At 36.7% G+C, this 26314-nt stretch overlaps 3 protein-coding genes across 5 annotated transcripts in view; all 3 read left to right on the top strand.

The window, feature by feature from the left end:
• LOC142349947 (pre-rRNA-processing protein TSR2 homolog) overlaps window positions 1–26314 on the top strand; it is a 127222-nt gene that overhangs the window by 13132 nt on the left and 87776 nt on the right. The window lies entirely within an intron of this gene.
• LOC142349945 (transforming growth factor-beta receptor-associated protein 1-like) lies at window positions 8650–11777 on the top strand. The gene has a single exon (XM_075401804.1). The coding sequence runs from the start codon at window positions 8923–8925 to the stop codon at window positions 11470–11472; it is 2550 nt and encodes an 849-aa protein (XP_075257919.1). The 5' UTR covers window positions 8650–8922; the 3' UTR covers window positions 11473–11777.
• The window catches only part of LOC142349946 (uncharacterized), a 47135-nt gene continuing 32677 nt past the window's right edge, over window positions 11857–26314 (top strand). For 2 of the 3 annotated variants that reach the window (XR_012760856.1, XM_075401805.1), the window contains exons 1-2: window positions 12050–12110; window positions 15279–15487. Coding sequence is in view for 1 of the 3 variants with exons in the window: in XM_075401805.1 (XP_075257920.1) it covers window positions 12065–12110; window positions 15279–15487 (255 nt within the window). In the remaining 2 variants the exon portion in view is untranslated. Of the gene's footprint in view, window positions 11938–12049; window positions 12111–15278; window positions 15488–26314 lie in introns of those variants that run through there. The other variant, XR_012760857.1, reaches the window with a different exon arrangement.

The following is a 26314-nucleotide window of genomic DNA, read 5'->3' as shown; positions in this document are numbered from 1 at the left end:
GCATATTGCATGAAACCAGTTTTTGCATGACTCACATTCTACTCCTTTTCCTCGGAAAGTCACTCTCCGGTTACAGTCTTTGCACTTCCCGTTTTGGTCGGATCCGGAAAAGTTTTCACTGAGCTCCGGTTTTAGCAGTGATGCCTCAAACGATTTCATCCATATGTTTGCTAGTATTACAGCCAGTGATGCACCCATAGCCAGACCATCTGATTGCACATACCAGATCCCATTACATTTGAAATGAACATTCGTCACCGCAAGCTTTAGCAAACTTTTCATGGCGGACCTTGGGATATCTGGAGCTAGGTTGCTTGAATGGAGTTCTCTCAGAGCTATTTCTATAGCCTCTCCAACTGGAACGTTGGTGTACAAACTTTTTACGTCAAGAGATACTATCTGCTCGTCATCTTCAAGAGTGAGAGACTCTAAGGCTTTTCTAGCATCTTGAGTGTTGGTTTCAATGTTTGCGCCCGGTAGTCTCTGGAAAAATGGTGCCCGGTAGTTTCTAGAAAAATTGGGTTCTTTTGTACTTTACTGCGCAAAGGAATTCATATTAAATAGTTTCAGATTATATGAACCATCGGGGCAACCGTGGTGGCCCCTTGTTTCTTTGATCGTGATCACTGCAATCTATCCTGCATATCTTTTCTACATTCTTGCTGTGGTAGGAGTCTGTGGATATCCTCTTCACCCTCCTCCACTCAAACCAACAGCTCATTCCAATTTACCCTTTTTTTCGAATTATTTCATTTTCTTGCAAATTCATGTTTAAAATTTTTGGCGCTAGCTCACTTTACCATTCTGTTAATTCCATTGAAGAAGAGTACCTACGAGAAGAAATTCAGGAGCTAGTTCACTCTTTCCCCGGCTTAAACATCAATCCAAAGTCAAAGAGTGACGTTACAAATTTCTTGATTTCTGAATCATTGCACTACCAACATTTTATGATATGGCACGATCTCATTAATAATACCATTTCCAAACACCCAAAACACCCAGAAGTCACCCCTCTCGAGGTTACCAGCCTACTTGAGAAACTTCGCGGTCTACCAAATTTGTTTTGCATTGTCTATTGCCACCGCGAAGGGGCACCTGAAATCTTTGAATCACTCCGATCCTTACCTTGCTTTATTGTCAACATTACGCAACATATCCTTAGCCCAGCGGAGAAAAGCGAAGACCATATAATCGAAAAGTACAGAAAATTGCATCAGTCACCAGATCTTGAACTGCGCACTCTATCGGCAATAATTCATCACTACCCCCGAATAGAACGACTCTTCAAAACACGAGGACAGAAGAGAAGGAACCAGGTGGAGAAGCGCGAAGCAAAGAGACAGAAAAAAGACAACGCTTAGTGCAGGTTAGGTTTGTGAGTCCTTGGCTCCGAGCCCCTACACTAAGTACCCTGTGTCGCTTGTCCTCTCCTCCTTCATAATGAACAAGCACTACACTAGAAAGAAATTGGTTACCGACAGTTGTTCGTCCTGTAAGGAGAAGATACCAAAAAATGAAAAGTCATTCGATTGCGCCATGTGTGGAAATCGAATGCATTTATCTGAGCAATGCACGGAGCTTAGTGAGGTAGCACTGAAAGGAATCCTCGCACTTGGAAAAAATGTTCTTCTATTATGCAATAAATGTGTTGGAGAAAAATGCCACGAAACAATCATGCAAGATGTTAATGAGAACAAAGACCAGAGGAAACAAATGCAAAATATCGAAGTGAAAATGACTGCCATGAAGCAGACTATCAGTGAAATAAAAACATTCCTGACCCACAAAGCAAAGGAGGCTGAAGTACAAAACCCAGTGACAACTAGCGGTACAAACATACCAAAGAAACCGCCTGAGGAACTGGACGGAATTCGAATCCGTGGAATTAAAGAATGTGCAGATAAAAACGCAATGAACCGCCAAAACTATGACTACATGGAGGTGCAAAGAGTCTTGACTCATCTAAATGTGAGCACTGAAATCAATGATATAATCCGACTTGGAAAGTACGATGAGAATAAAACAAGAACGATACTGATCAAAATACCAAATCCATGGCAGCGAAGAAAAATCTTACTGTCCGCGAGAGAACTTAGAACGTTTGACACACCAATATTTCTCAGTCGTCAACTAACTCGCGAGGAAGCGGACCTGGAAAACAAAGCACTTAAACGAAGACGCAAGATGATCCAAGAAGGCATTGAATCCAAAAATCTTTGAATAAACGACGGCATTCTCTACCAAAAGATCGGAAGAACATGGTCTGAAATCAAACTCTCTCACTCAGCAAGTGAGGATTGACTATCCGCCTACCTGAATATCCTTGTTTTCAACGTGAGAAGTATACTTGAACACCAGAGAAGGACACACTTTGCTAACTCAATACAAACAAAAAATCTATACGACGTTTTATGCTTAACGGAAACCTGGCTCACTGAAAATATACCTGATGCGGCTTTGTTTTTACCGTGCTACGAAATTCACCGAAAGGACCGCCCAAGCAGCAACGGCAAGTCAAGGCATGGTGGGGTCTTGATAGCAATCTCAAACTGTATTCTGAATTGTGCCATCGAAAGTGATTTTAATGACTGCGTCATAGTGCGACTGTCCATCCAGAAACCTGTTATCATATGCTGCATCTATAGCTCACCCAAAGATATTACATATAAATGGGAGTCAGTCCAGTTTTCGAACTTGATCAAATTCTTGAGGAACAAAAAGCTTGAGTCCAACGCTGCCTGTGTCTACATAGTCGGTGACATAAATTTTGACCATACAAACTGGCTTTCAATGACGTCTGCCACTCCTGATCAACAACTTGTACTAGATGATTTAACCGAGCACAACTACCAGCAGTTAATCAAAAGTGAAAATGGTCGATCTCTGGATATCATTCTGTGCAATAAACCACAAACAGCTCTGAACGTGGCGGTAGATAACCAAATGAGAACTCTTCATACCTCAGACCATCAACCATACTCCGTCAAAATCAGCCTCCAAGCTCCCTCCAACCATAAACACACGCCGTTACCAAAAAGGGAACTAGATTTTTCGCTATTTGCTTTCAAGAAAGCTAACTGGAAGGAAATTAACGAGTTCATAAAAGATCACCCATTCAGTCCATACTGTTTCAGCAATCCCGATCAAATGGTCGAAAAGTGGTACGAGTGGCTCTATGAAGTTCTGAAGGACCTTGTTCCACGGAAAACGAAGCATCGTCGCGAGCTAGCACCATGGGTAACACCTGTGTCTTCCAATCTTATCAAAAAGCTGAAAACGTTGCAAAAGAAACAAGAAACCCGTCCTACGAACGAAAACGAAGGAAAAATAGAAAAAATACAAACGAATCTAATGACTTCCCTTCAAAAAGATCAACATAGCTATGAAACACAGCTTTTCCAAAAAGGCAGGTTCTCGGAGCTCCAAAAATACCTCAAAACGCTGACCAAAGCCAACCATATTCCACAAGAGGTTTTCCTCGATGACAAAATAGCTCGAACTGACGCAGAGAAGGCGGAATTGTTCAATCAATATTTCCAATCGGTGTTCACTGGACAAACTTACCCCGCTGAAAAGTGTGTTGCACATCCGACACCGCTAATAGACATTATTCACTTCAGCCAAGCCGAAATAAAAGAAGCGATGTCAAATCTTGATGTACACAAAGCAAAAGGGCCAGACAGCATAGGAAACGAAGTCCTCAAAAACTTGTCAGAATCACTGTGTAAATTTCTTCATATGCTCTTCAACCTTATTGCAAACAAATGTCACTTTCCAAATGAATGGAAAACGAGTGAAACTGTACCGATGTTCAAAGATGGCAACAAGCAGGAAGTTACAAACTATAGACCGATAAGCCTACTGTCGACTGTCTCGAAACTGCTTGAGAAATTAATTTTTAACAAGTTATATCCCCTTGTCTCGCCATTCTTATCAGAATCACAGCATGGATTTCGTTCAAAAAGGTCAACGGAAACGAATCTAAATGAATTCTTACATCACCTTTTCATCAACATTGATTCGCCCAGCTGCGATTTCCTCATGGCTTTTTATATTAATTTCAAAAAGGCATTCGACAAGGTGAACCACCAACGACTGATAGAAAAACTCTCTTCATTGGGAATCGGAGGAGCATGTCTGAAGTTGTTGATTAGCTACCTCACAAACAGGAAGCAAACGGTTCGAATCAACGGAACTATCTCGACTGTACTGAGCGTTATCAGCGGAGTGCCACAAGGATCAGTTCTTGGTCCCCTGCTTTTCTTGGTTTTTATCAATGACCTTCCCAACTGCTCCATGTCAGACTCCTTTGGTTACGTTGATGATTTCAAGATAGTTGGAACCAACCCAGTGGCAATAAATATCGACATTCGGAGGATCTGGAAATGGTGCCAAAGTAATCTCATGGAAATAAATTTATCAAAAAGTAAATGCTTGTGGTTGAAGGGCGTCGGCACAGTCCGCTTGCCAAATTTCAGTTTTGGAAGCACTTCAGTAATGAAAGACCTAGGAGTAGTTGTAGCCGACACTCTTACATGGGCAACTCATTCTCAATCTCGTACGCAAAAGGCTTTAAACGCTCTTTACTCTATCAAGAGAAACCTTTCTTTGGCAAATTACGCAAACAGAAAAAACTCGTATGTCAGTTATGTTGTTCCAATTATCAGTTACGGCTCAAGTGTGTGGAAACCAGGCAAAGTTGAACTCAGTCAAATTGAAAGTGTACAGAAAAAAGCAGCAAATTGGATCCTTGGAGCCAAAATTCCTTACAAAGAACAACTCTTAAAACTCAATTTACTTCCCTTATCCTTATACCATGAGCTACATGTCGTTTTGTTATTTGCGAAAATTTTAACGGGGAAGTTGATCTAAACTGGAAACTTCATGTATCAATAACCGAGCCAGGTACAACTCGATACCAAACGACTTGTAACTTCATATGTCGACAACCAAAACTCAGGAAATGTGAATCCGATTATTGGTACAGAGCCTGCCACCTTGCGAACACCTTTAATGAGTTCTTCCAATACGATATCCTATTTCATGAAAACCACAAAGCCAAACTTCTCGATCTGTATTTTGTCTACTTCAGACTGCGTTACGATGAAAACAACACGTGCTCTTGGCGAATTATGTGTGGGTGCAACAACTGCATGAACGTGAAAAAACTGAATTTTGTTATCTAATAAACTGAACGAAACAAACTGGGGTTAATGTAAAACCCTTGGACTTTTTCCTAAATTCTGTTTTATTATTATTATTATATATTCGCCGAACGAAATAAGTTCGTCATAGTCTAGACCCGCACAGATTACTTGTTTTGATGTCAAAACCAGCGTTGTCATCGGTACTAGCAGAATTGTTGAGAAAATTTTCATCATCATCATCAGTTCTTTTCTGTGAACAGGTAGTCCTCTTTTCACAGCTCTTATTTTCCTAGCATTTTTTAAACATGAATCTACTGGACGTTAGATGTTTTTCAAGGTCAAATTTTAATATTTCGTTTTCCCAGAATTTGTCCAATCTTGCTTTGAAAGAATTTACATCTTCACAATTTTCCATTTCTAGCAAACCTTAGCTTCAATGTAAATGCATGTAATGCATTTTCTCAAAATTATCTTTAGCTTTTTCCTTGTTTGCATATAACACCTCTTTGCACGGCAGAGAGCAATTTTTATTGAGTTTTTCCCTCAACGCCAACTAATAGGTTTGTTTTTTGCTTCAAGATTGTGCCATAAGCTTTCATGGAGTTCTGATTTTGTTAGAGTGAAACCGCACAGCTCTAGATCACATTTTCATTGCAAATCCAACAATAGCACATTTTGTCAGGTAACTTGCGGAGTCTCGATCTTCGTTGAAATTGAACCCTCTTTAGTCCAGTATCGCCTCAAGTTCCTTTGCTAAATTTTGTGGACATTTGTAGGGACTTCATTACTATGAACATTGCCTCCATGATGATAAGTCCAACTTTCGGGTTGGTAGCCAATGCAAATGGCGCGCGACGTTGGTGGCGAAAGTCAAACAACAATGACAGCAACAAAAATTCTGGTCTCCCATTATAGCCCCCCCCCCATGAAAATATAGCCCCCCCATTACGTTAAATTTACCATGATTGGGGGGGGGGGGTATAGGTTATGACCACTAAGCTGGGGGGCTATAATGGGAAAGACCCAAAAATTCAAACAACATTTTTAGTTTTAGGAATTATCCGTCGTAAACAACATTTTGAGTTTTAGAAATTGTCCATGCTATAAAAGCATGTATTGGCTGTAAACTTCTACTAAACGCAGTTGGGCACTTTGCGGCATAATTTTTGCAAAGTTTCTAAGTTTTGGGAGCAGATTTGAAAATGTTTTGGACACAAAGTGACTTCTAATCAATTTGCGTTTCATTAGGCCCATTCACTAGATATTCAATTTGCAATGCAATATTGAGCAATGCAAATTAGAGCCATGCAAAGATTCCGGATAGAGCAATGGAAAATTGCAGTGGATTTTTCAACCATCGTGCTGCACTGCTGTCGTGAGCACACTATTTTTGGAGTCTTCTTAGTTGCGTATGAGGTCTATGAAACTGATCGTGGTTACACCATGCATGGCCATGAAAGTAGTATAGTGGTGCCTTCTTTGGACTGCAAGTAAATGCCTAATAGGTACAGGTCGGATGAGGTTGTGTATGAATTTTGAGTCATTCAACTCAAAGCATATAAACAGGACAAAGTCTTATGTTTTCCGTAGCTAATTGTGAATTGAGGTAACAGAAACCATTCTTGGCTCTTAGCGGTTCTGCTTCATAAAAAGACCCTCGCTTAAAAACATCCTACCGTTATAGAGTAGTTGGTCAACTCGAGGGAGGCCAATCAGCTGCTATTATCCAAGAGGAAAGATTTACAGAGGAGAGAAAAGCTAGACGCCAAGTTTTTTCCTGAGGCATTCAACCATGTAAAAAAGAATATTTTTTTCTCGCTGACTCTTGCTGCCAACAACTGTATGACTTTGGACACCAAGAGGCTGACTCCCCTTAGCGGAAAAGATCAAGGGACAGGATGTAAACTTCTCGATTTCAATTACTCTATCCGTTCTTCAGTTTTTTGACCATCTTGTGATATTTATATGAATCCGGTATAGTTTTGATAATTCATGACAAACGGATGGTATACTTTTACTTTAAAAAAAATTTTGGAGCATGTACTAATGTGTCCATTTGTTTTTATCAAATGGAATGTTGTAATGGGTCGTGGTCCTTCTACTTGCAAATTCTGCTCATTGCAAACTCAGAAGACAGAGCTCTACTTTCACATCAACATATTATTTATTGAGCAGTTTTAGAAATGATTCGCTCATATGATGTGGGTGTTGTTCTTGAAGTGGTGCTGTTCTTCTGACACAATTTGAATATTGTAAGGCATGAGCTACACAAATTGTTTCTCCGCCTGCACAGGGTTCCCCTCCGCAGCTGATTGCTGAGCCATATCTGAAATAAAGCTGTCAATAAGAATGAGATTAATTTTTGACTTGCGAGGTCTGTAGATTATGCCTCAAGTCATCATTAATTTTCTTGAGTGCTCGTAACTGCTTTTCTATTCTGAATGTCTCAAGGATATGTTCTTGCAAAACACCTGAGTTATCAGTGCTAGACTTATACAATGGTTGACAAAGTTGAAGATACCTTTGGTACTCGTTTGCTCTGTCTTCAGATTATAACAAACTTAAGCCACCTCATGCGACAGGAGAAAGATGTTTCTATACTTAGATCAGACCTTCCATCTGGCGCTTGAAAAAAAAGACTTGCTTTACCAAAAATCAGTGTCCGGATGAATGGTCTTCAAAAATAATAAACTAAATTTAAGATAAGATAACAACTGACTGAAGATCAATATATCAAAATATAGTCACACTAGACCTCATGACGAGGAACGTTATGTAACAGATGTTAATATGAAGTTTTTAATAAGCTAATTATTGTGCATATAAAAAATTTTGATTCATTTTTTTAAAGATTTTTCAAAGAGGTATTATAATTGTGGTCTCAGACATATGTAAATTTATATCCGTTTTGATCTATTAACAATGTGTGAAACAGGTTTGAACAGACGATGAACGTAAAGTTCAAAACCGCTGGTAATGAGAATCAGTCTTCAATTATTCAAATCAAAATTATTCATATACTTGGAGTTGAAGGAATCATCGTTTTTAACTATAGTCTGCGTCTTCAAGTCTCTCTCTCTCTCTCTCTCTCTCTCTCTCTCTCTCTCTCTCTCTCTCTCTCTCTCTCTCTCTCTCTCTCTCTCTCTCTCTCTCTTCAATTAAGCTTTAGCCATCGTCTCTATGTCGCAGCTGGCTAATGACGAGGTCAGCCGCTCCTGAGTCGTTGACCAAGTCAGTGCGTTATGTTTTTCGTCATCTGAGTCACCTGGCAAACTTTTTGCCACCTACCTTTGCGCCAACAGCGCCTGCTACACCTGCTTACATAATTTCAGTCCGTAATATCCGGTACCTTTCTTAATTTGATTTAAGGTTCTGGCGTCATCCCAGATCTTGACTATTTGACTTTGCTATTTTATAAAGATTGGATCCATAGCAGAAGAGGAAAATTAATGGTAGATGGAAGTGTATTTTGCTCTTTATTTATGTCTACTTTCAGAATTGAATAAATATATATTGGATTTGTCTTGTGGACTCGTGTTGACCGACTACTACTTCTAGGGAGGCGTTTCCTTTAAAATAACCTTCTAGATCTGAAAGACATATTTTTGAAAATTTTATACTTTAGGATAAAAACGGCCTAAAAAACTGTTTTCGAGTAAATAGATTTTTTGGCACATGGATCCTTTTTGTCTTGTGGAGCCTGAATTTGAGTTGCTGTTAATTAAATAAAATGTTTGATTGAAATCGTGATGTTAGTGGTGTTTTCGTTAAAGCTATGAGTATCCAAACGTTTGAACTGAGTGGACTCCTGGATGAGTGCGATCTTGCTCTGCTTGATGTTTCAATATCATGCTTCGATTTAGAACAGGACAAACTTTTTCTTGGTACATGTAATGGTCAAGTTCTTCAGTTTACCATCGCTACAAACAGCAGAAAATCGGCTGTCTTCTCAACCGAGCATGTCTCGACTACCAAAATTTCTAACTCATCCAAAGTGGAGTCTATTATATGCTCTTTACCGCTTTCTGTAATTATTTGTGTTTGCGAAGAGCAATTGACATTCTTGCAGTCGGACATTCTGCAAGCTCTCTCCTCGATCAGTGGCAAGATCAAGGCTGTCACATGCATTGCTCTTAACGAAAATCCTGTTACCAGATCAGAATCATTCGGACTAGAGTTTGCGGTTGGAACTAATAGGAAGGCCGTCCAACTTTACCACCTGTCTGCAGATTACAAAGTAACATTATTGAAACAAGTCTCGGTCTCAGAGATTCCTGTTGCCATGGCCGTTGATTCTTGGGCAGTCATATTTGCATCATATAATGCTTATTTTGTAAATGACATAAAGAATGGAACATCTACGATGCTTTTCCCATATCAAAAAGGAAGTATTATTCGACCATTTGTCAAGCGAATTGGTTTGGGAGAGTTCATTTTGAATGGCCCAAATGCTCTCGGAGTGTTTGCAAACAGTCAGGGAGTTTCACAAAACCCTCCGTTGACATGGTCGCGGTCCACTTTTGCTGTTGCCTTTGCGTATCCGTACATTTTGGCCCTTGACGAGGAGTTCTTGACTGTCCATAGTATTTTGGATCAGATTCAAAAACAAAGTATTCCATCGCCAGGCTGGTCTTTATTGAAAGACACCAATAACAAAGTAGTTGTGGGCTCAAATCGAGATCTACTGGTTTGTTTGTTACTTACCGAACAACAGCAGATAAACAGCTTGCTATCTGAAAACCGAATTGATGAAGCGTTAGTGGTGTTAAGCAACTGTCGTGCAAACGATTCCTCAGCTAGCGATGAAGATTTCTTTGCTTTCAAACGCAAAACAGAACAGAAATGCGCATTTTATAAGCTAAAACATGGTGAATTTACGGAAGCAAAGCGTTTATTCATTAGCTCGGATTTGCCGATTGAGACTCTTTTTGGAATGTGGCCGTCTTTGCTTGAAGATCCCAGTCGATTTGTTTGTAAAAACGTTAACATCGATCAAATTTTGTCAGAAAAAATGTCAGCTTTTGCAGAGTATGCGGATTTTTTCATCGCTATGGTCATGCATTATATCAAAAGTGATTCAGTTTACAGCGAATCTTTAAACGCTTGTGCTGAGATTTTGATAAACCTGTACTGCAAAACCGATTCTGTAAAGCTGTTGGAACTAATTGAGCAGAATTTCTTTTTACCCTTTGACGGAGTTTTGGTTGTTGAACTACTAAAGAAGCACAATCAATGGCATTCGGCGTCTATGCACCTTGTAACAATTTTTCTCGAAGGTGATGCTTTGAAAATTTGGATAGACTTGATTGAAGAAATGATAGAAGACCCTCTATTCCCCGGATTAACGTTCGTTGTCGACCGAATTCTCAATTTCCAGAGCGCTGATATCGTTTTGAAAGCTTTGCATTGGTTATGCAAACGTGAAAACGAAGACCGAGCGCTGCCAATAGCGATAGAAAGGTCGAACAATTCAGATAACGAGCACGTTTTTTATCCCTCAAATATTGCGACAGATTTCGATCAATATCCAAATTTCGTTCTCAAGTATTTGGAGGCGGTGTATCTTAAATGTGACTATAATGTCAATTTAATTCTATGCAAAAGATTTTTCAGATACCTAAGCCCTAATTCAAATTTGGAGAATTTGGAAATTAAAGATCGCTTCAAAATTTTCTTGGAAAAATCAACCGCACTTAATTTGACAGAAGCCTTGGAACTCTTGAGAACAGGGGATGGATTTGAACAAGAAATGTTAATTTTGTTGAGAAGGCTGAAATTACACGATGAAGCATTGACTATGATTTTGAAAGATTATGACTTGACTGAATTCGAAGAAGCAGTTTCCTATTGTGAAAAAGTTTTCGCCGATAGTGGACAAAAATTATTTGAAGATTTGCTAGAACGACTGAAGAGCAACAAAATGTTTTGTTTAGATCTAATTAAACGCCACGGGACCAAAATTAGTCCCTCAAAAACATTACAATATATCCCTGACGAGTTTCGGTTAAAAGAAGCTAACACACATGTTACAAAGGCACTTAAGTGTCGAGCAAGTTCAAACAGCTCCAGAAATTTACAACACATGGCGGCGCTACAAGTTGCTCGCAAGTATAGATTGAAAGAGTTTGAAGTTACTCAGAGCCTGGGCAGAATTTGTATTGATGATAACTCTATTTGTTCTGTTTGTAAGGGGCAGTTTTTTGAAACATCATTTGTGTTATTGCCTAAAGAGTGCGTGAACACAACATCAATAGGTCCGCTTATAGTGCACGTGTCATGCTTGACCGAATCGGTACTAAAGAGAAGCCATATTGAGGAAAATTGATTTGAATGCTTTTCAAGTGCAACGCGAAAGACTCGGAATAAATGCGGAGCAAGCGCGTGAAACAATTCAAACGTGATTCCTAATTCACTAAGCGTTGCTCTTTTCTTATGCTTTATGGAAATGATAAATATTTATGATGGTTCCTGAAGTATAAACAAACATGCTCGTTTTAATCATACAAAAGCAGTAGATGTTTTAGTTTTGTATTAAATGAAATTTAGATGCTCTCAATAAGAATATACAATGCCAACTAAAGCGAACATTGAATGGTACGCTAAAAAATTAGAATATATTTTTTGCAAGTATTCTGTTTTGACTTCTTTTTCTCTCTTGCTTTCTGATGCGCATTGTTTGTGAAACTGTGGATAATTCTTGAGTAGAAGTGAACAAACAGACTAAGTTTTCCTGACGGTTTGCAACTTATTGTTGACCGGTTATAGTTTTTCTTACCAGTTGGAAAAATGGGTAAGAAAGTTTCAATTCAGTTGTTGTGCATTTTAATTGTAATTTGAAAAGCTGTCCTGAAGTCAAAACTGTTTATATGGTTTTTTTTATAGTCTTTGTATATATTTTTTAATGATAGAAATATTTTATGAAGAGCAGTAGAAGGCGATGTTTGAAAACAGTTGAGCAGAACTGTAAGTAAACGCTTGAAGTTGTATTTAGAAATGGTTTCAAAATGAATCAGGAAAATGAATAAAAGCAAGGAAGTGTTTAGATTTTTTAGGGAATCAAAGAAATGTAATTGGAAGAAACTGTATGATAAAAATGAACACCCATTATAGCTCACACCCCCACCGCCGCTAAAAAGACACCATTCACAGAGCTGGAATTTGAAATTCAAAAGGACTCGGTTTAACTTTTTATAATTTATTTTCTTTTGATTAAACGGAAAATTTAGAACTCTTCGCAGTTTTAGAACTGTGAACAAACTCGCAAACGAACCGATTCTCTCAGGGTACAGAAAATATGGTAATGTTGATAGCTTTTGAGTTTCCTACGAGAAATTTTTTGTAAAATTTTTTGAGTTTCCTACGAGTAAATGTTGGTCGAAAAATTACGTTGAAACTCAGCTGGGGCTCATTAACTTAAAATTATTAAGCGTATCTAATAAGCTACGGTTGAGTACCATCTCCATTTCATAGTTTGCCAAGACTGCCTGTTTAGGGGGATCATTGGTGTAAAAATCGTTTTTTAAATCTGATCACTGGTAATCTCCCGTTACGAGAGTTTTTACTTCGTATAATTAGAAGTTACTAACTTATTTTGACGCTGTGTAGTTGGCTTTATCCTACCATATAACGTCTTTTGAAGATCGTTAGTGATTTTTTGACCCCCACCACTCACTACCATCCGCCACATCCCTCACTCACTCCGAATGAATTAGGCTGTACTAGAATCGAGTACCCTCCAGTCGTTCGGTAGTATTTCGTCTGACCTTAGTCGGTTATATTACTTCTAGCATTACTGGTTCACTATAAATGCTTTTTATGGAGCATACGATGTTATGCACAAGCTCGATTAGGCGAAGCTAACTTTTGTAGCTATTATACAAAAATTTTCGAATAACTTTTTTTTGAAATTAATGAACACACCGAAAGAAGGTACTTCAAACTCCATTTGCGCTCAAAAGTTCTCAAAGGATCCTAACAATTAGCTTAACGATTATAGTATACAAAACACACATTTTAATATTGTGCATTTGCAGCATTCCAGTTTAGTGCCATCCCACAACTATGCAAACATTTTTTTTTCAAAGTTTTCCGCGCCCTATATGTCTGGCCTACTTAGATTGAAGCAATTTTGTTTTTAAAAATAAGTTCTAGCTTTCCATTGTAACTTTTGACCAAGTCCTTTTCTCATACATAATTGCACCCCTAGGTATTATATGAGAAAAGGACTTGGTCAAAAGTTACAATGGAAAACTAGAACTTATTTTTAAAAACACAATTGCTTCAATCTAAGTAGGCCAGACATATAGGGCGCGGAAAACTTTGAAAAAAAAATGTTTGCAAAGTTGCAAAGTTTGAAAAAAAAATACTTATTGGGCTCATTTTTATTGTTAGGTCAATTGTTAGGTACATTTGAGTACTCAATAGCGTCGAGTGGCGTTTGAGTGCCGTCTTCCAGTGTTTTGATTGGTTCTCGCCTAATTTCCTAAAAGGGTTAATTGAAAATTTATGCATAATGGCTTCAAATTTTGGTCTCGCCTAATGAAGCTTTCGCCTAATACCCCATCACCTTATTAATAGTTACCCTATTTTGTTATTCAGAAATTAATTCCCATAATCAATTATGGAAAAGGTATAATTTTTCTACTGTAAACAGGATTCTGACGTCAACTTTTTTAAAACACTTTCTCTGGTTACCTCCACAAAAAACATACCTGCACATGCAACCTTCAATTATCGCCTTAAACTGTCTTGAAACTGCATTCAATTACCCTGGAAAATAGTTGAATTGTGAGAACGTCGCCGAATGGAATGAACCAGGTTTTGAACAGATGCTTACACCTTATGAGATTGCATTTAAAAAATGTCATCTTTATCAAACGTTTCTCTATCGTTATCTTGACACGTTTCTGTTTGTGTACTGATAGTTTCAATATAGAGTTCTGGAATTTTAGCAGCATAGTTGTAGCTCCCTGAGGTCATATACCCTCTAAAAAGAGAGGAAATCAGAAATGTTTTTAGTTAAAAACAGTCGCCTTATAAGGTAAAAGCCTCCCGATGTTGCAGCTTTATTTAGGTGAACTGTTCTGGACATCTTCTAGTTTAACAAAGGTTTTTTGATAATTATAATTGATTAACGCGTCTTTTGCAACTTATGGACATGGACATCAATTAAATTAGTTTTTTTCTTATGCTTTGAGTAAAATTTGGTTTCCGGTCTTGTAGAGAGTTTTTTATTTAAAAAAAAAAGTACTTTTACATTTATTTTTTTTCCGACTCAAGACTATGTGAATCTATTGATTTTTTTTCGGTTTCTTTAGATTATGTTAGTTGCTCTCAATCGAAGACCAATTATATTAGTCCTGTTGGTATTTTTAATGCGATTTTTTCCTTGACAGATTTTTGTCTGACCCATGTGACTTTTCGTCCTCAAAATTGGGATAAGCAGGCAGCGCCCAGGTAGCCTGTCAGCTCACTAATTTCCAAGTATGCGATTCACAGAAACTGTTTTGGAGAACTATTGGATCTTTTCCGTTTGTGTCCTTCCCCCAGCTTAGTGGGCGCATATTATTTGCACCCCCCAGACGCACGTGCCATATTTTTATATAACGCAATTTTTTGAAGATTTGGAAAGTTAGCTGCTCTTTCCTCCCGCTCCTCGAAGTTAAAAATATCTTTTTTAATGTAGCACGTGTGCTTTGGCGGTTGCAAATGATATGCACCCACTAAGCTGGAGAGGGGCGAAAATGGAAAAGCGCCCGAGGGTTCACAAAAATTAAGTGTCTGAAAGATTCTAACTTTAGTGTTGTTGACTCGTACAATTTTTGCAATTTCGTATCCAAAAATAAAGATCCGAAAGAAAGTTGTCGGTTAATAATACAGTAGGACAAAATTATCCGAGTTTTGAGTTCATACAATGAGATATTTGCAGAATATGTCAGATGTCTCTTCCAAAAATTGTTTGTGGATGTAAAACGGAAACTTAAATTGATGTTATGCAAAATCTTTGAATGAGAAACCAAAAAACATTGAATTGAAAGTTAACACTTAGACAGCTACAGATACCCCCTCCAGTGGGCGCGAAGCGTCATCAAGAGTGATATAATAAGATGACATGCGAGTTGCTGTTTTCAGTTAGCATGTCTTTGGGGCATAGAGGTGGTCATTCGGCGGCGGGATACAAGACAAAGCTGTGTCCCCAGTTCACTCTCCAGAGAATGTGTGAGTCTGGGGAGGGATGTCGCTTCGCTCATGGCAAGAGGGATCTGAGGACTTACGAGAACCCTCTCTACAAGAGCCAACTGTGCACCGCATACAACCAGAGTGGAACTTGCCAACTAGCGGTTAGTTGGTCTTTTCTGATGTTGCCTTGTGTGGACATCTCGCCCTCTGTTAATGATACTTTTTGGACGAAATTTATAAAATGTACTTTTACATTCCGGTTTTGGATCTATTCATAAAAAAATCTATTTCCTCAAAGACACGTGCTATGTTTTGCACAGTGAAGTGCTATGTAATAACACACAGTTTAGAACTGGGGTTCACAGAAAAAATGACGGGGGGTGGGGGAGGAGGAGAGATTAGATCCCTCGTTAATATTTTTAATTGCTCTTGAACGTAGTTCATAGCAATTATTGTAAACGTGTGTCTTTTTACGACTCGAAGAGGAGTATTGAGATTCTACAGGTTTTATACAATTCAAAGAATTTGAATTATATTGGGGCGCTGTGTTTTTTTACAATTCAAAGAATTTGAATTGTGTTGGGGCGCTGTGTTTTTTTACAATTCAAAGAATTTGAATTGTATTGGGGCGCTGTGTTTTTTTTTAAGATGTGTTCACACATTTTTTCAATGACTTTGATCTTTCAAAACGGGATTAACAGGTAAAGCCCAGCGGGCATTAAGTTTCATTAGAAGCCCAAAGTGGGTTTTAGTAGTCCTTCACGTGCTTAGAGTGGTGCAGCTGCTGGGATGGCCTTAATTTAAGGTTGAAAGGTTATTTTTAGGAGTTTTTGGGCTCAAAATGGTGCAATTTTTCATGTTTTTTTTTGCAATTTTTTGACTTTTTGTTTGATTAGTCTGAGGTTGAGGTTTTTAAAAGTTGATGAAGGCCTTTTGCGAGACAAAATTACGCGTTATGACCATTTTATGAGCTGTGTGTTTTGGTACTACTAAACACACACGCAAAATGATACTAATTTTAGCAATTTTTTTCAAGTTTTTTGGAATTTTTTTTTATTATTTGAGTTTTTCCAGCTTCAATGGCCTGGGAATCTCCTTTAAGGTTTAAAAATAGGGCACTGTTTAGTCTCTATGGATTGATCTGATTTGATTTTGATAAAATCTGCAATTTTTTTGATAAAATCTGCAATTTTTTTAAGGTTTCCTAAAGTTTTTGTCAATTTTTGATATATCACCATTTTCAAGTGCCAGAAAACCTATTCCAAGGTCTGATAAAAAGTTACTGCATTGTTGTTAGTTTCAATGGATTTGTTGTTAAAAAATTTAACCCTTCGAATTTTAGAATTTGTTTAATAAAATTTGCAATTTTTTCCAGTTTTTTCAAAACATTTGTCTTTAGTTCATTTTTCTTGTATCAGTAACCAGGTAACCTCATCCAGGGTTTGATAGCATGTTATTAATTACTTGCTCGTGGCAATTGAATGGCTTTCAACATTTTAATAGAACGAATTTCTATTTTTTGAAATTTGAAATTGTTTCTAAAAACTATTGCCTATCGATCTTTGAGCCAATGAATTTTTTAAGGCTTGGAATTGGGTTACTGAATAGCCTCTAGAGACACAGAATTGATTCCGAAGATATTAATATCACGATTTTTAGCACCATTTCATTAAAATTTGCAACTGATTTCATTTTTTTAAAAAATTTTCGGTCATTGTCAAATTAATCGATCTTCAAGGGCCAATGAATGTTTTTCGGGTCTTGCAGTTATAATACTGAACCAATCTCAGAAACAAAAATTGGTTTCAAACATATTTTTGAAATAGGTATATTTAAAGGGATCAAATTTTGCCTTTGGGGTAAAAGCTTAAGAGTTTTAGCAATGAGTATATTTTTGTTTACTTTGTTTGATTTAGTTTCTCAATTTTCTGATGATTTTGTCTGTGTTTTGGCTGGCATTGTTCAGTTAATCTGCTTGTCAGGTAAAGAATTTTTAATTTTTTTATTCAATTCTTTGAATTGTATTTCAGGACTTGTCCTGCTATGTTTTTAATATGTGTTCACACATTTTTTCAATGACTTTGATCTTTCAAAACGGGATAAACAGGTAAAGCCCAGCGGGCATTAAGTTTCATTAGAGGCCCAAAGTGGGTTTTAGTTGTCCTTGAAGTGCTTAGAGTGGTGCAGCTCCTGGGATGGCCTCAATTCAAGGTTGAAAGGTCATTTTTAGGAGTTTTTGGGCTCAAAATGGTGCAATTTTTCATGTTTTTTTTTGCAATTTTTTGACTTTTTGTTTGATTAGTCTGAGGTTGAGGTTTTTAAAAGTTGATGAAGGCCTTTTGCGAGACAAAATTACGCGTTATGACCATTTTATGAGCTGTGTGTTTTGGTACTACTAAACACACACGCAAAATGATACTAATTTTAGCAATTTTTTTCAAGTTTTTTGGAATTTTTTTTTATTATTTGAGTTTTTCCAGCTTCAATGGCCTGGGAATCTCCTTTAAGGTTTAAAAATAGGGCACTGTTTAGTCTCTATGGATTGATCTGATTTGATTTTGATAAAATCTGCAATTTTTTTTTGATAAAATCTGCAATTTTTTTAAGGTTTCCTAAATTTTTTGTCAATTTTTGATATATCACCATTTTCAAGTGCCAGAAAACCTATTCCAAGGTCTGATATAAAGTTACTGCATTGTTGTTAGTTTCAATGGATTTGTTGTTAAAAAATTTAGCCCTTCGAATTTTAGAATTTGTTTAATAAAATTTGCAATTTTTTCCAGTTTTTTCAAAACATTTGTCTTTAGTTCATTTTTCTTGTATCAGTAACCAGGTAACCTCATCCAGGGTTTGATAGCATGTTATTAATTACTTGCTCGTGGCAATTGAATGGCTTTCAACATTTTAATAGAACGAATTTCTATTTTTTGAAATTTGAAATTGTTTCTAAAAACTATTGCCTATCGATCTTTGAGCCAATGAATTTTTTAAGGCTTGGAATTGGGTTACTGAATAGCCTCTAGAGACACAGAATTGATTCCGAAGATATTAATATCACGATTTTTAGCACCATTTCATTAAAATTTGCAACTGATTTCATTTTTTAAAAAAAATTTCGGTCATTGTCAAATTAATCGATCTTCAAGGGCCAATGAATGTTTTTTGGGTCTTGCAGTTATAATGCTGAACCAATCTCAGAAACAAAAATTGGTTTCAAACATATTTTTGAAATAGGTATATTTAAAGGGATCAAATTTTGCCTTTGGGGTAAAAGCTTAAGAGTTTTAGCAATGAGTATATTTTTGTTTACTTTGTTTGATTTAGTTTCTCAATGTTCTGATGATTTTGTCTGTGTTTTGGCTGGCATTGTTCAGTTAATCTGCTTGTCAGGTAAAGAATTTTTAATTTTTTTTATTCGATTCTTTGGATTGTATTTCAGGACTTGTCCTGCTATGTTTCTAAGATGTGTTCACACATTTTTTCAATGACTGATCTTTCAAAACGGGATAAACAGGTAAAGCCCAGCGGGCTTTAAGTTTCATTAGAGGCCCAAAGTGGGTTTTAGTTGTCCTTGAAGTGCTTAGAGTGGTGCAGCTCCTGGGATGGCCTTAATTCAAGGTTGAAAGGTCATTTTTAGGAGTTTTTGGGCTCAAAATGGTGCAATTTTTCATGTTTTTTTTTTGTAATTTTTTGACTTTTTGTTTGATAAGTCTTAGGTTGAAGTTTTTAAAAGTTGATGAAGGCCTTTTGCGAGACAAAATTACCCGTTATGACCTTTTTATGAGCTATGTGTTTTGGTACTACTAACACAAACACGCAAATTGATACTAATTTTTGCAATTTAAGTTTTTTGAAAATGTTTGTCAATTTATGATATTTGACCATTCTCAAGTGCCAGAAAACCTATTCCAAGGTCTAATAAAAAGTTACTGCATTGTTGTTAATTTCAATGGATTTGTTTTTCAAAAATTTAACCCTTCGAGTTTTAGAATTTTTTTGATAAAATTTGCTATTTTCCAGTTTTTTCAAAATATTTGTCTTTAGTTAATTTTTCTTGTATCAGTAACCAGGTAACCTCGTCCAGGGTTTGATAGCATGTTATTGATTACTTGCTCGTAACAATTGAATGTCTTTCAACATTTTAATAGAACGAATTTCTATTTTTTGAAATTTGAAATTATTCCTTAAAAACTATTGCCTATCGATCTATGAGCCAATGAGTTTTTTAAAGCTTGGAATTGGGTTACTGGATAGCCTCTAGAGACATAGAAATGATTTTGAAGATATTTATATCACATTTTTTAGCACCATTTCATTAAAATTTGCAATTGATTTCATTTTAAAAAATTTTCGGTCATTGTCAAATTAATCGATCTTCAAGGGCCAATGAATTTTTTCGGGTCTTGCAGTTATAATACTGGACCAATCTCAGAATCAAAATTTGGTTCCCATTATATTTTTGAAATAGGTATTTTTAAGGGGATCAAATTTTGCCTTTGGGGTAAAAGCTTCAGAGTTTTAGCAATGAGTATATTTTTGTTTACTTTGTTTGATTTAGTTTCTAATTTTCTGATGATTTTGTCTGTGTTTTGGCTGGCATTGTTCAGTTAATCTGCTGCTCAGGTAAAGAATTTTTATTTTTTTATTCAATTCTTTGGATTGTATTTCAGGACTTGTCCTGCTATGTTTTTTTTTAGCAGAAAGCAAGTTTGTTCATGACTTGAATTTTGACTCCTTTCTGTTCGAGCATTTACCTCAGTTTTTGATTGTTGACTTCTGTTTTCGAACATTGGACTTTAACAGTTGCTTCGATTGTAATGTATAGTAATTAGGAACTGCTGGTAATGTTCAAGGTGAAGAGGTCATTTTGCGATTTTTTGTTCCTATATAAGTCACCCCTAATTATCTAAACTACACTGCGAAACACCCCCTCACCACCTATCTACCCCCACCACACACCTACCTACCCCCCCCCCCCCAACTTATCCCCCCCCACCTACCCCCCCCCCCCCCTAACTACCCCAGCACTACCCACCTCCCCAACCTATCTACCCACCTACCTACCCCCACCTACCTCACCCGCCGCCCCAGCTTACCCCCCCCCCCACCTACCCCTACCCCCCAAACTAACCCCTCCCTTCACCTAACTACCCACCTCCCCAACCTATCTCCTATCTACCCACCCACCCCACCTAGCTCCCCCCCCCCCCGCCCCCTCACTTAACAAATTGTCGGCATTTTTAAAACACTTTAATGTGGTTTGTTGGGCTACTTTTGTTTTTTTCTCTTGTCTATTTTGATGTTCTGATTTCGGTAAGGTTAGGTTAGAGATTATAATGCACGACGATTTGAGTCGTTTCCGGTATTCTACTGGCTATGTTTTTTTATGCAAAATTTTCGCTTGACAATTTTGACTTTTCCAGTGACTTCTGCGCCCTTGACTTTTTGCATTTCGCGTGATCTAAAATTCTCTTTCAATCACAATTTCAAGCAGCTGAACTCAATTGGCGACAATTTAATACTTAAAGTCAAATGAAAAGTGCGCCGAATTTCCTTTAAATCTTAATAGTGGTATATGTTAACCTCTAATGTGGTTATTTGAAGCCCACTTTAGAACTTCTTTGTCCCATTTAGGCTTTCCCCCCCTGACTGAAGTGCAATTGATTAGAGCTCCCCTTAGTCGTTCAAGAGCAATTCTTCCGACGTTTAGTCGGTTATGTTATATCTTTCGGGTCTTTCTCATTATAGCCAGCCCCCCCCCCCCCATTACCTTTTTATATACCACGATCGGGGGCTATAGATTATATGACCACTAAACGGTGGGGGTGGGGGCTATAATGTGGAAGACCCTATCTTTCGGCTGACGTTGTCTGGAAATATCAACATAACCAAAAACAGTGCTGTTTTAATGACTGTTAAATCAGGCATTGAGCACGAATCTGTCGATCTTAACTTCTGCTGCTTTGGTTGCCGTGCTTTCTTAAAGAAGTTTGTGCGAAGCTTAAACAACTAGATAGCAATAAGTAATTGTCAATTGTATCTGTAGCTCTAGGTGTGTTGTAGCTGAATTTGAGCGCTAAACTTTGAGTGTCACTATAATCGGATCTTTTCCGTTTGTGCCCCCCCCCCCAGCTTAGTGGGTGCATATTATTTGCAACCCCCAGACGCACGTGCAATATTTTTACATAATGATTTACTATGTAATGACACGTGCTCTGTCACTGGGGGGAGCATAACGTACTGGGGGGGCACAAACGGAAAAGATCCCTATAATCTTATGCAGTTTTGCGGTTTTTTTCATGTCGCTTGTCTTTTGATTAATAGCCGCACAGCGATAGCTGGGACTATTATTGGCCTTCTCTTGGTTTTTTTTACAATTCAAAGAATTTTTACGGTTTTTTTTTACAATTCAAAGAATTTTTACAATTCAAAGAATTTGAATTGTATTGGGGCGCTGTCTTTTTTTTAAAGATCTGTTCACATTTTCATGATTTTTGAAGTCAATTTGGAGTAGTGATTTTGGTCACGCCGAAACGGGAAGTGGAGCGAAAAAGCGAGTGGTTTTGCGGCGTGAAATTTTTTCGCTCTAAATTTAAAGTAGAGTGAGAAAACGGTGTTTGAACAAAAATTCGGTTTCTCGGTAGTGGTTTTTTGTTCACATGCGCCAATTTCACTCTGATTTTTACTGTTTTTTCGATTTTTTAGATCGGTTTTTTTTCTAAATGGTTTTCCCAATCCATTCATAGTCCGTTCTAGGTCTAGTTTTCTATTTAGTCAATGAAAATTCTTTGAATTGTACGTCAGGACTTGTCCTGCTATGTTTTTTATTTCGTCGTCATGATTTTGTTACGACCATATGACGTCACAGCCACTTTTTGTTCATTCGCTCATGCAATTTCAACTGAATTGCATGCGTGACGTCAGTTTTCGCTCTTAGTGGAGCGAATTTTTTTGTTCATTCGCGTGATTAAATTTTTGGTCACACTTGACTTACCTCACTCTCAAAAATGACTTCCTCACTTTGAAATTGACTTTTATTTACTTTAATTCAAAGAGATAAGGTCAAATGGGTGTGTGTCACTCTAAATGAAGGTTATTTGAGATCAGCTAATAGAGGCAGCAATAACTTATACAGATTTTTAATCAAAATATAACAGATCAGCCTTCAATGAAAAAACAAATTTTTGTGGTCTGTCTTTTTTACTGTTTTTTTTTTAGACTGCCGATCTACGAATCTATTGTGGCTATCAGCTATGTTTAATATTGAAGTAAAAATTGAAAAATGCTCGATTGATGATTGATTCATATAAATCTGTTTTTATACCAGCTTTCGAAATTTCCTGAATTTTCCGGGATTTCCCCTCAGCCAAGTTGCTCACTCGTAACTCGTATGCCAATTCTGTCAAAATGAACGAATTAACGGCTTGCTTCCTTTTGTCTCATTTGTAAAGCTTTTGTAAGAAGTTTTTTTTGCTGAAGCAGTTTATTTTTTGAAAAATGGATTTCAGAAAAAAATTTGGGCTTGGGTTTTTAGCTGTAGAAATTGCCTGTTCAAATCAATTCAACCTTTGTATTCCTGGAAGTACAATCAAAAATATTTACTTGAATCTGTAGTGTGGATATATTTCAGGCACACACACTTCTTTTACGGAAAAAATTAAAAAAACCATATTGAAAACAAGTTGATTTTACTTTACGGGGTTTAAAGATTACAGTTAAAAGATAAATAATGAAGTAGCAAATGTTTTTATAAATAAATAAATTCGTATTGCTCTTACCCTGGTTTTTGAGTTAATTTCTTGCTCTCCTTTGTCGCCTCAAAAATCTCCTCAATACAAAAGCTTTCTGCTATTTTTGTCTCCTTGAGTGGTCTTCATTTGCCTTTTATATGCTGGATGTAATTTTTTGTAATATTTTGGACTAAGTAAGTTTTCTGGCCATATTTATTTTGTGATAAGTTTTCTTGCCAGGTGTATATTAAGTTTCCATTCGTTCTAATTTTACCCGATTGACCCACACACTTGACGTTAATTTTCTTGCTCATTTTAATCTACTTAGAACTCACTTTAAAGGCGAAAAGTTATTACAGTAATGTTTTTGAGCCTCTTTATTGGACATGTTCGCTTTGCTTCAATGGCATGTAAGCTTGTCTTTTGAAAGCGTAGTTGTGAATGTTAATGCCTCAAACTTCGAGTGTTCAAATAGTTTGATTTTAAGTGTTCAAATAATTTTAAGATATCACAGAAATGTTAAGAAATGAAAACCTTTATCTTATTTGTTTTGCTTGTTTTTTAAGACTGCAGCCTACAAAGCTATCAAGACTATTTTCTGACAATTTGCCTGCTATGTTATTACTGTGTCACCAACTGGTTTTCAGCAAACTTGATGCAAGCGTTTTAAAGACGCTTAGTATGAGCGATTGCTATACTGCTTGCTATTGAGAAGCTTTGTTCTCTTTTCTAATTTTCTGTTATTTTAATGTTCAATTTCAAATTTGTGGACTCGCTAGGGCTGTACCTGTAATAATGATAAATTAGGGTTGTTGTTACCTTCAATTCTTTGGATTATACTTCAGGACTTGTCATGCTTTTTTTGCGGGCCGACGAACAGTCTATCAAATCTCTTATTTGTAACAATTTTTCCATTTTGTTCTTTTTGAAAGCTAGGAGGACCAAATTTATCTGGTCATACCATAGGGTAGTGAATTTAACAAAATAACAGTTGTAAAAGTCCCCATTTTTGACGTTATTTTGAATTTTCTGCCAAATCGTTCACGAGTTGGTTTTTAATAGCTGCAAAGCGATAGCTGAGGCTATTATTGGCCTTCTCTTGGATTTTTTACGACTCGAAGAGGAGTGTTGGTTCTCTATCGGTCTTTTTTTTGTTTTTTCTTACAGGAAGTAGGTATGTTCATACGGCATTTTGACCTCAGAGTGAAAGTGAGAAAAGCTGTCATGGTGAACAGATTTTTTGAACAGATTTTTTACAGGTTTTTGAGTTAATTTCTTGCTCTCCTTTGTTGCCTCAAAAATCTCAATACAAAAGCTTTCTGCTATTTTTGTCTCCTTGAGTGGTCTTCATTTGCTTTTTATATGCTGGATGTAATTTTTTGTAATATTTTGGACTAAGTAAGTTTTCTGGCCATATTTATTTTTGTGATAAGTTTTCTGGCCAGGTGTATATTAAGTTTTCATTCGTTCTAATTTTACCTGATTGACCCACACAATTAATCTACTTAGAACTCACTTTAAAGGCGAAAAGTTATTACAGTAATGTTTTTGAGCCTCTTTATTGGACATGTTCGCTTTGCTTCAATGGCATGTAAGCTTGTCTTTTGAAAGCGTAGTTGTGAATGTTAATGCCTCAAACTTCGAGTGTTCAAATAGTTTGATTTTAAGTGTTCAAATAATTTTAAGATATCACAGAAATGTTAAGAAATGAAAACCTTTATCTTATTTGTTTTGCTTGTTTTTTAAGACTGCAGCCTACAAAGCTATCAAGACTATTTTCTGACAATTTGCCTGCTATGTTATTACTGTGTCACCAACTGGTTTTCAGCAAACTTGATGCAAGCGTTTTAAAGACGCTTAGTATGAGCGATTGCTATACTGCTTGCTATTGAGAAGCTTTGTTCTCTTTTCTAATTTTCTGTTATTTTAATGTTCAATTTCAAATTTGTGGACTCGCTAGGGCTGTACCTGTAATAATGATAAATTAGGGTTGTTGTTACCTTCAATTCTTTGGATTATACTTCAGGACTTGTCATGCTTTTTTTGCGGGCCGACGAACAGTCTATCAAATCTCTTATTTGTAACAATTTTTCCATTTTGTTCTTTTTGAAAGCTAGGAGGACCAAATTTTTCTGGTCATACCATAGGGTAGTGAATTTAACAAAATAACAGTTGTAAAAGTCCCCATTTTTGACGTTATTTTGAATTTTCTGCCAAATCGTTCACGAGTTGGTTTTTAATAGCCGCAAAGCGATAGCTGAGGCTATTATTGGCCTTCTCTTGGTTTTTTTTACAACTCGAAGAGGAGTGTTGGTTCTCTATCGGTCTTTTTTTGTTTTTTTTTACAGGAAGTAGGTATGTTCATTCGGCATTTTGACCTAAGAGTGAAAGTGAGAAAAGCTGTCATGGTGAACAGATTTTTTGCTTTGGAGTTTTCTGATTATGCGTTGCGTTCAGTGAATGAATTTTTGACTTTGAAAAGTGTTTTTCAGTAACGAGCATAGAAATAACCGTTTTTAGCCTTTTTGTCCAATTCGCCTTTTTTTTGTAATTTGGTTTTTTGTGAAAATTTTTTGCAGTCGTTGCTGTTTCAACATGTAACCCTCAAATTGATATCACAGAGTTTTGAGAGCCTAACAATGCGTTTAAAGTGTAAAACGGGCACAGATTTATCAAGCTTCAAGTTCATATTTGTCTTTTTGATTCATTTCGCAATTTTTGGATCTTTTAGTGGATTTTTCAACAGTCAGTACATATGGCAACTTCCCTTTGATTTTTCATGCATTGGAAGCCTCTTCTCAACGTGGAAAATTTTTGTTTTTATAAAATTTCACCTATTGTGGCAACCTATCCGATCTTTTTGCTGTTCAATTTCTCCTTTGTACTTTGGTTTTATTCACTAGAAAGATTTTTTCGCACCTTCAGGGATTTTCAATTTTGTTTTCTAATTAATCGAAATTGTCGATTCTCTGAAATACAGGGAAATTTTCATTTTAAAAAAGTTAAAAGATTATAAAAGATTTTTCTTGCAAATTATTTTCAAATCCTTGAATTGTTTTTTCCCTGTACTGTTTTTTCCCGGTCTTTTATCTGTACTGGAGAATGGCAATACGTTTTTGTCTCTGAATATTATGGTAAATAATGAAACGTATTTTCTTTAATTTTTTTATTTGGTTTTTAGCTTTCAAATTTTTTTTTAATTTCACTTTTTTGAAATGTATCCATATTCTCCACATTCCAGGTGTCATTCTAGCATTG

The sequence above is a fragment of the Convolutriloba macropyga genome, chromosome 11 (assembly GCF_964194025.1).
Source record: "Convolutriloba macropyga chromosome 11, txConMacr16.3, whole genome shotgun sequence".
In the NCBI taxonomy this organism is placed as follows: Eukaryota; Metazoa; Xenacoelomorpha; order Acoela; family Convolutidae; genus Convolutriloba; species Convolutriloba macropyga.
This window is presented reverse-complemented; position numbering and strand designations above follow the sequence as displayed.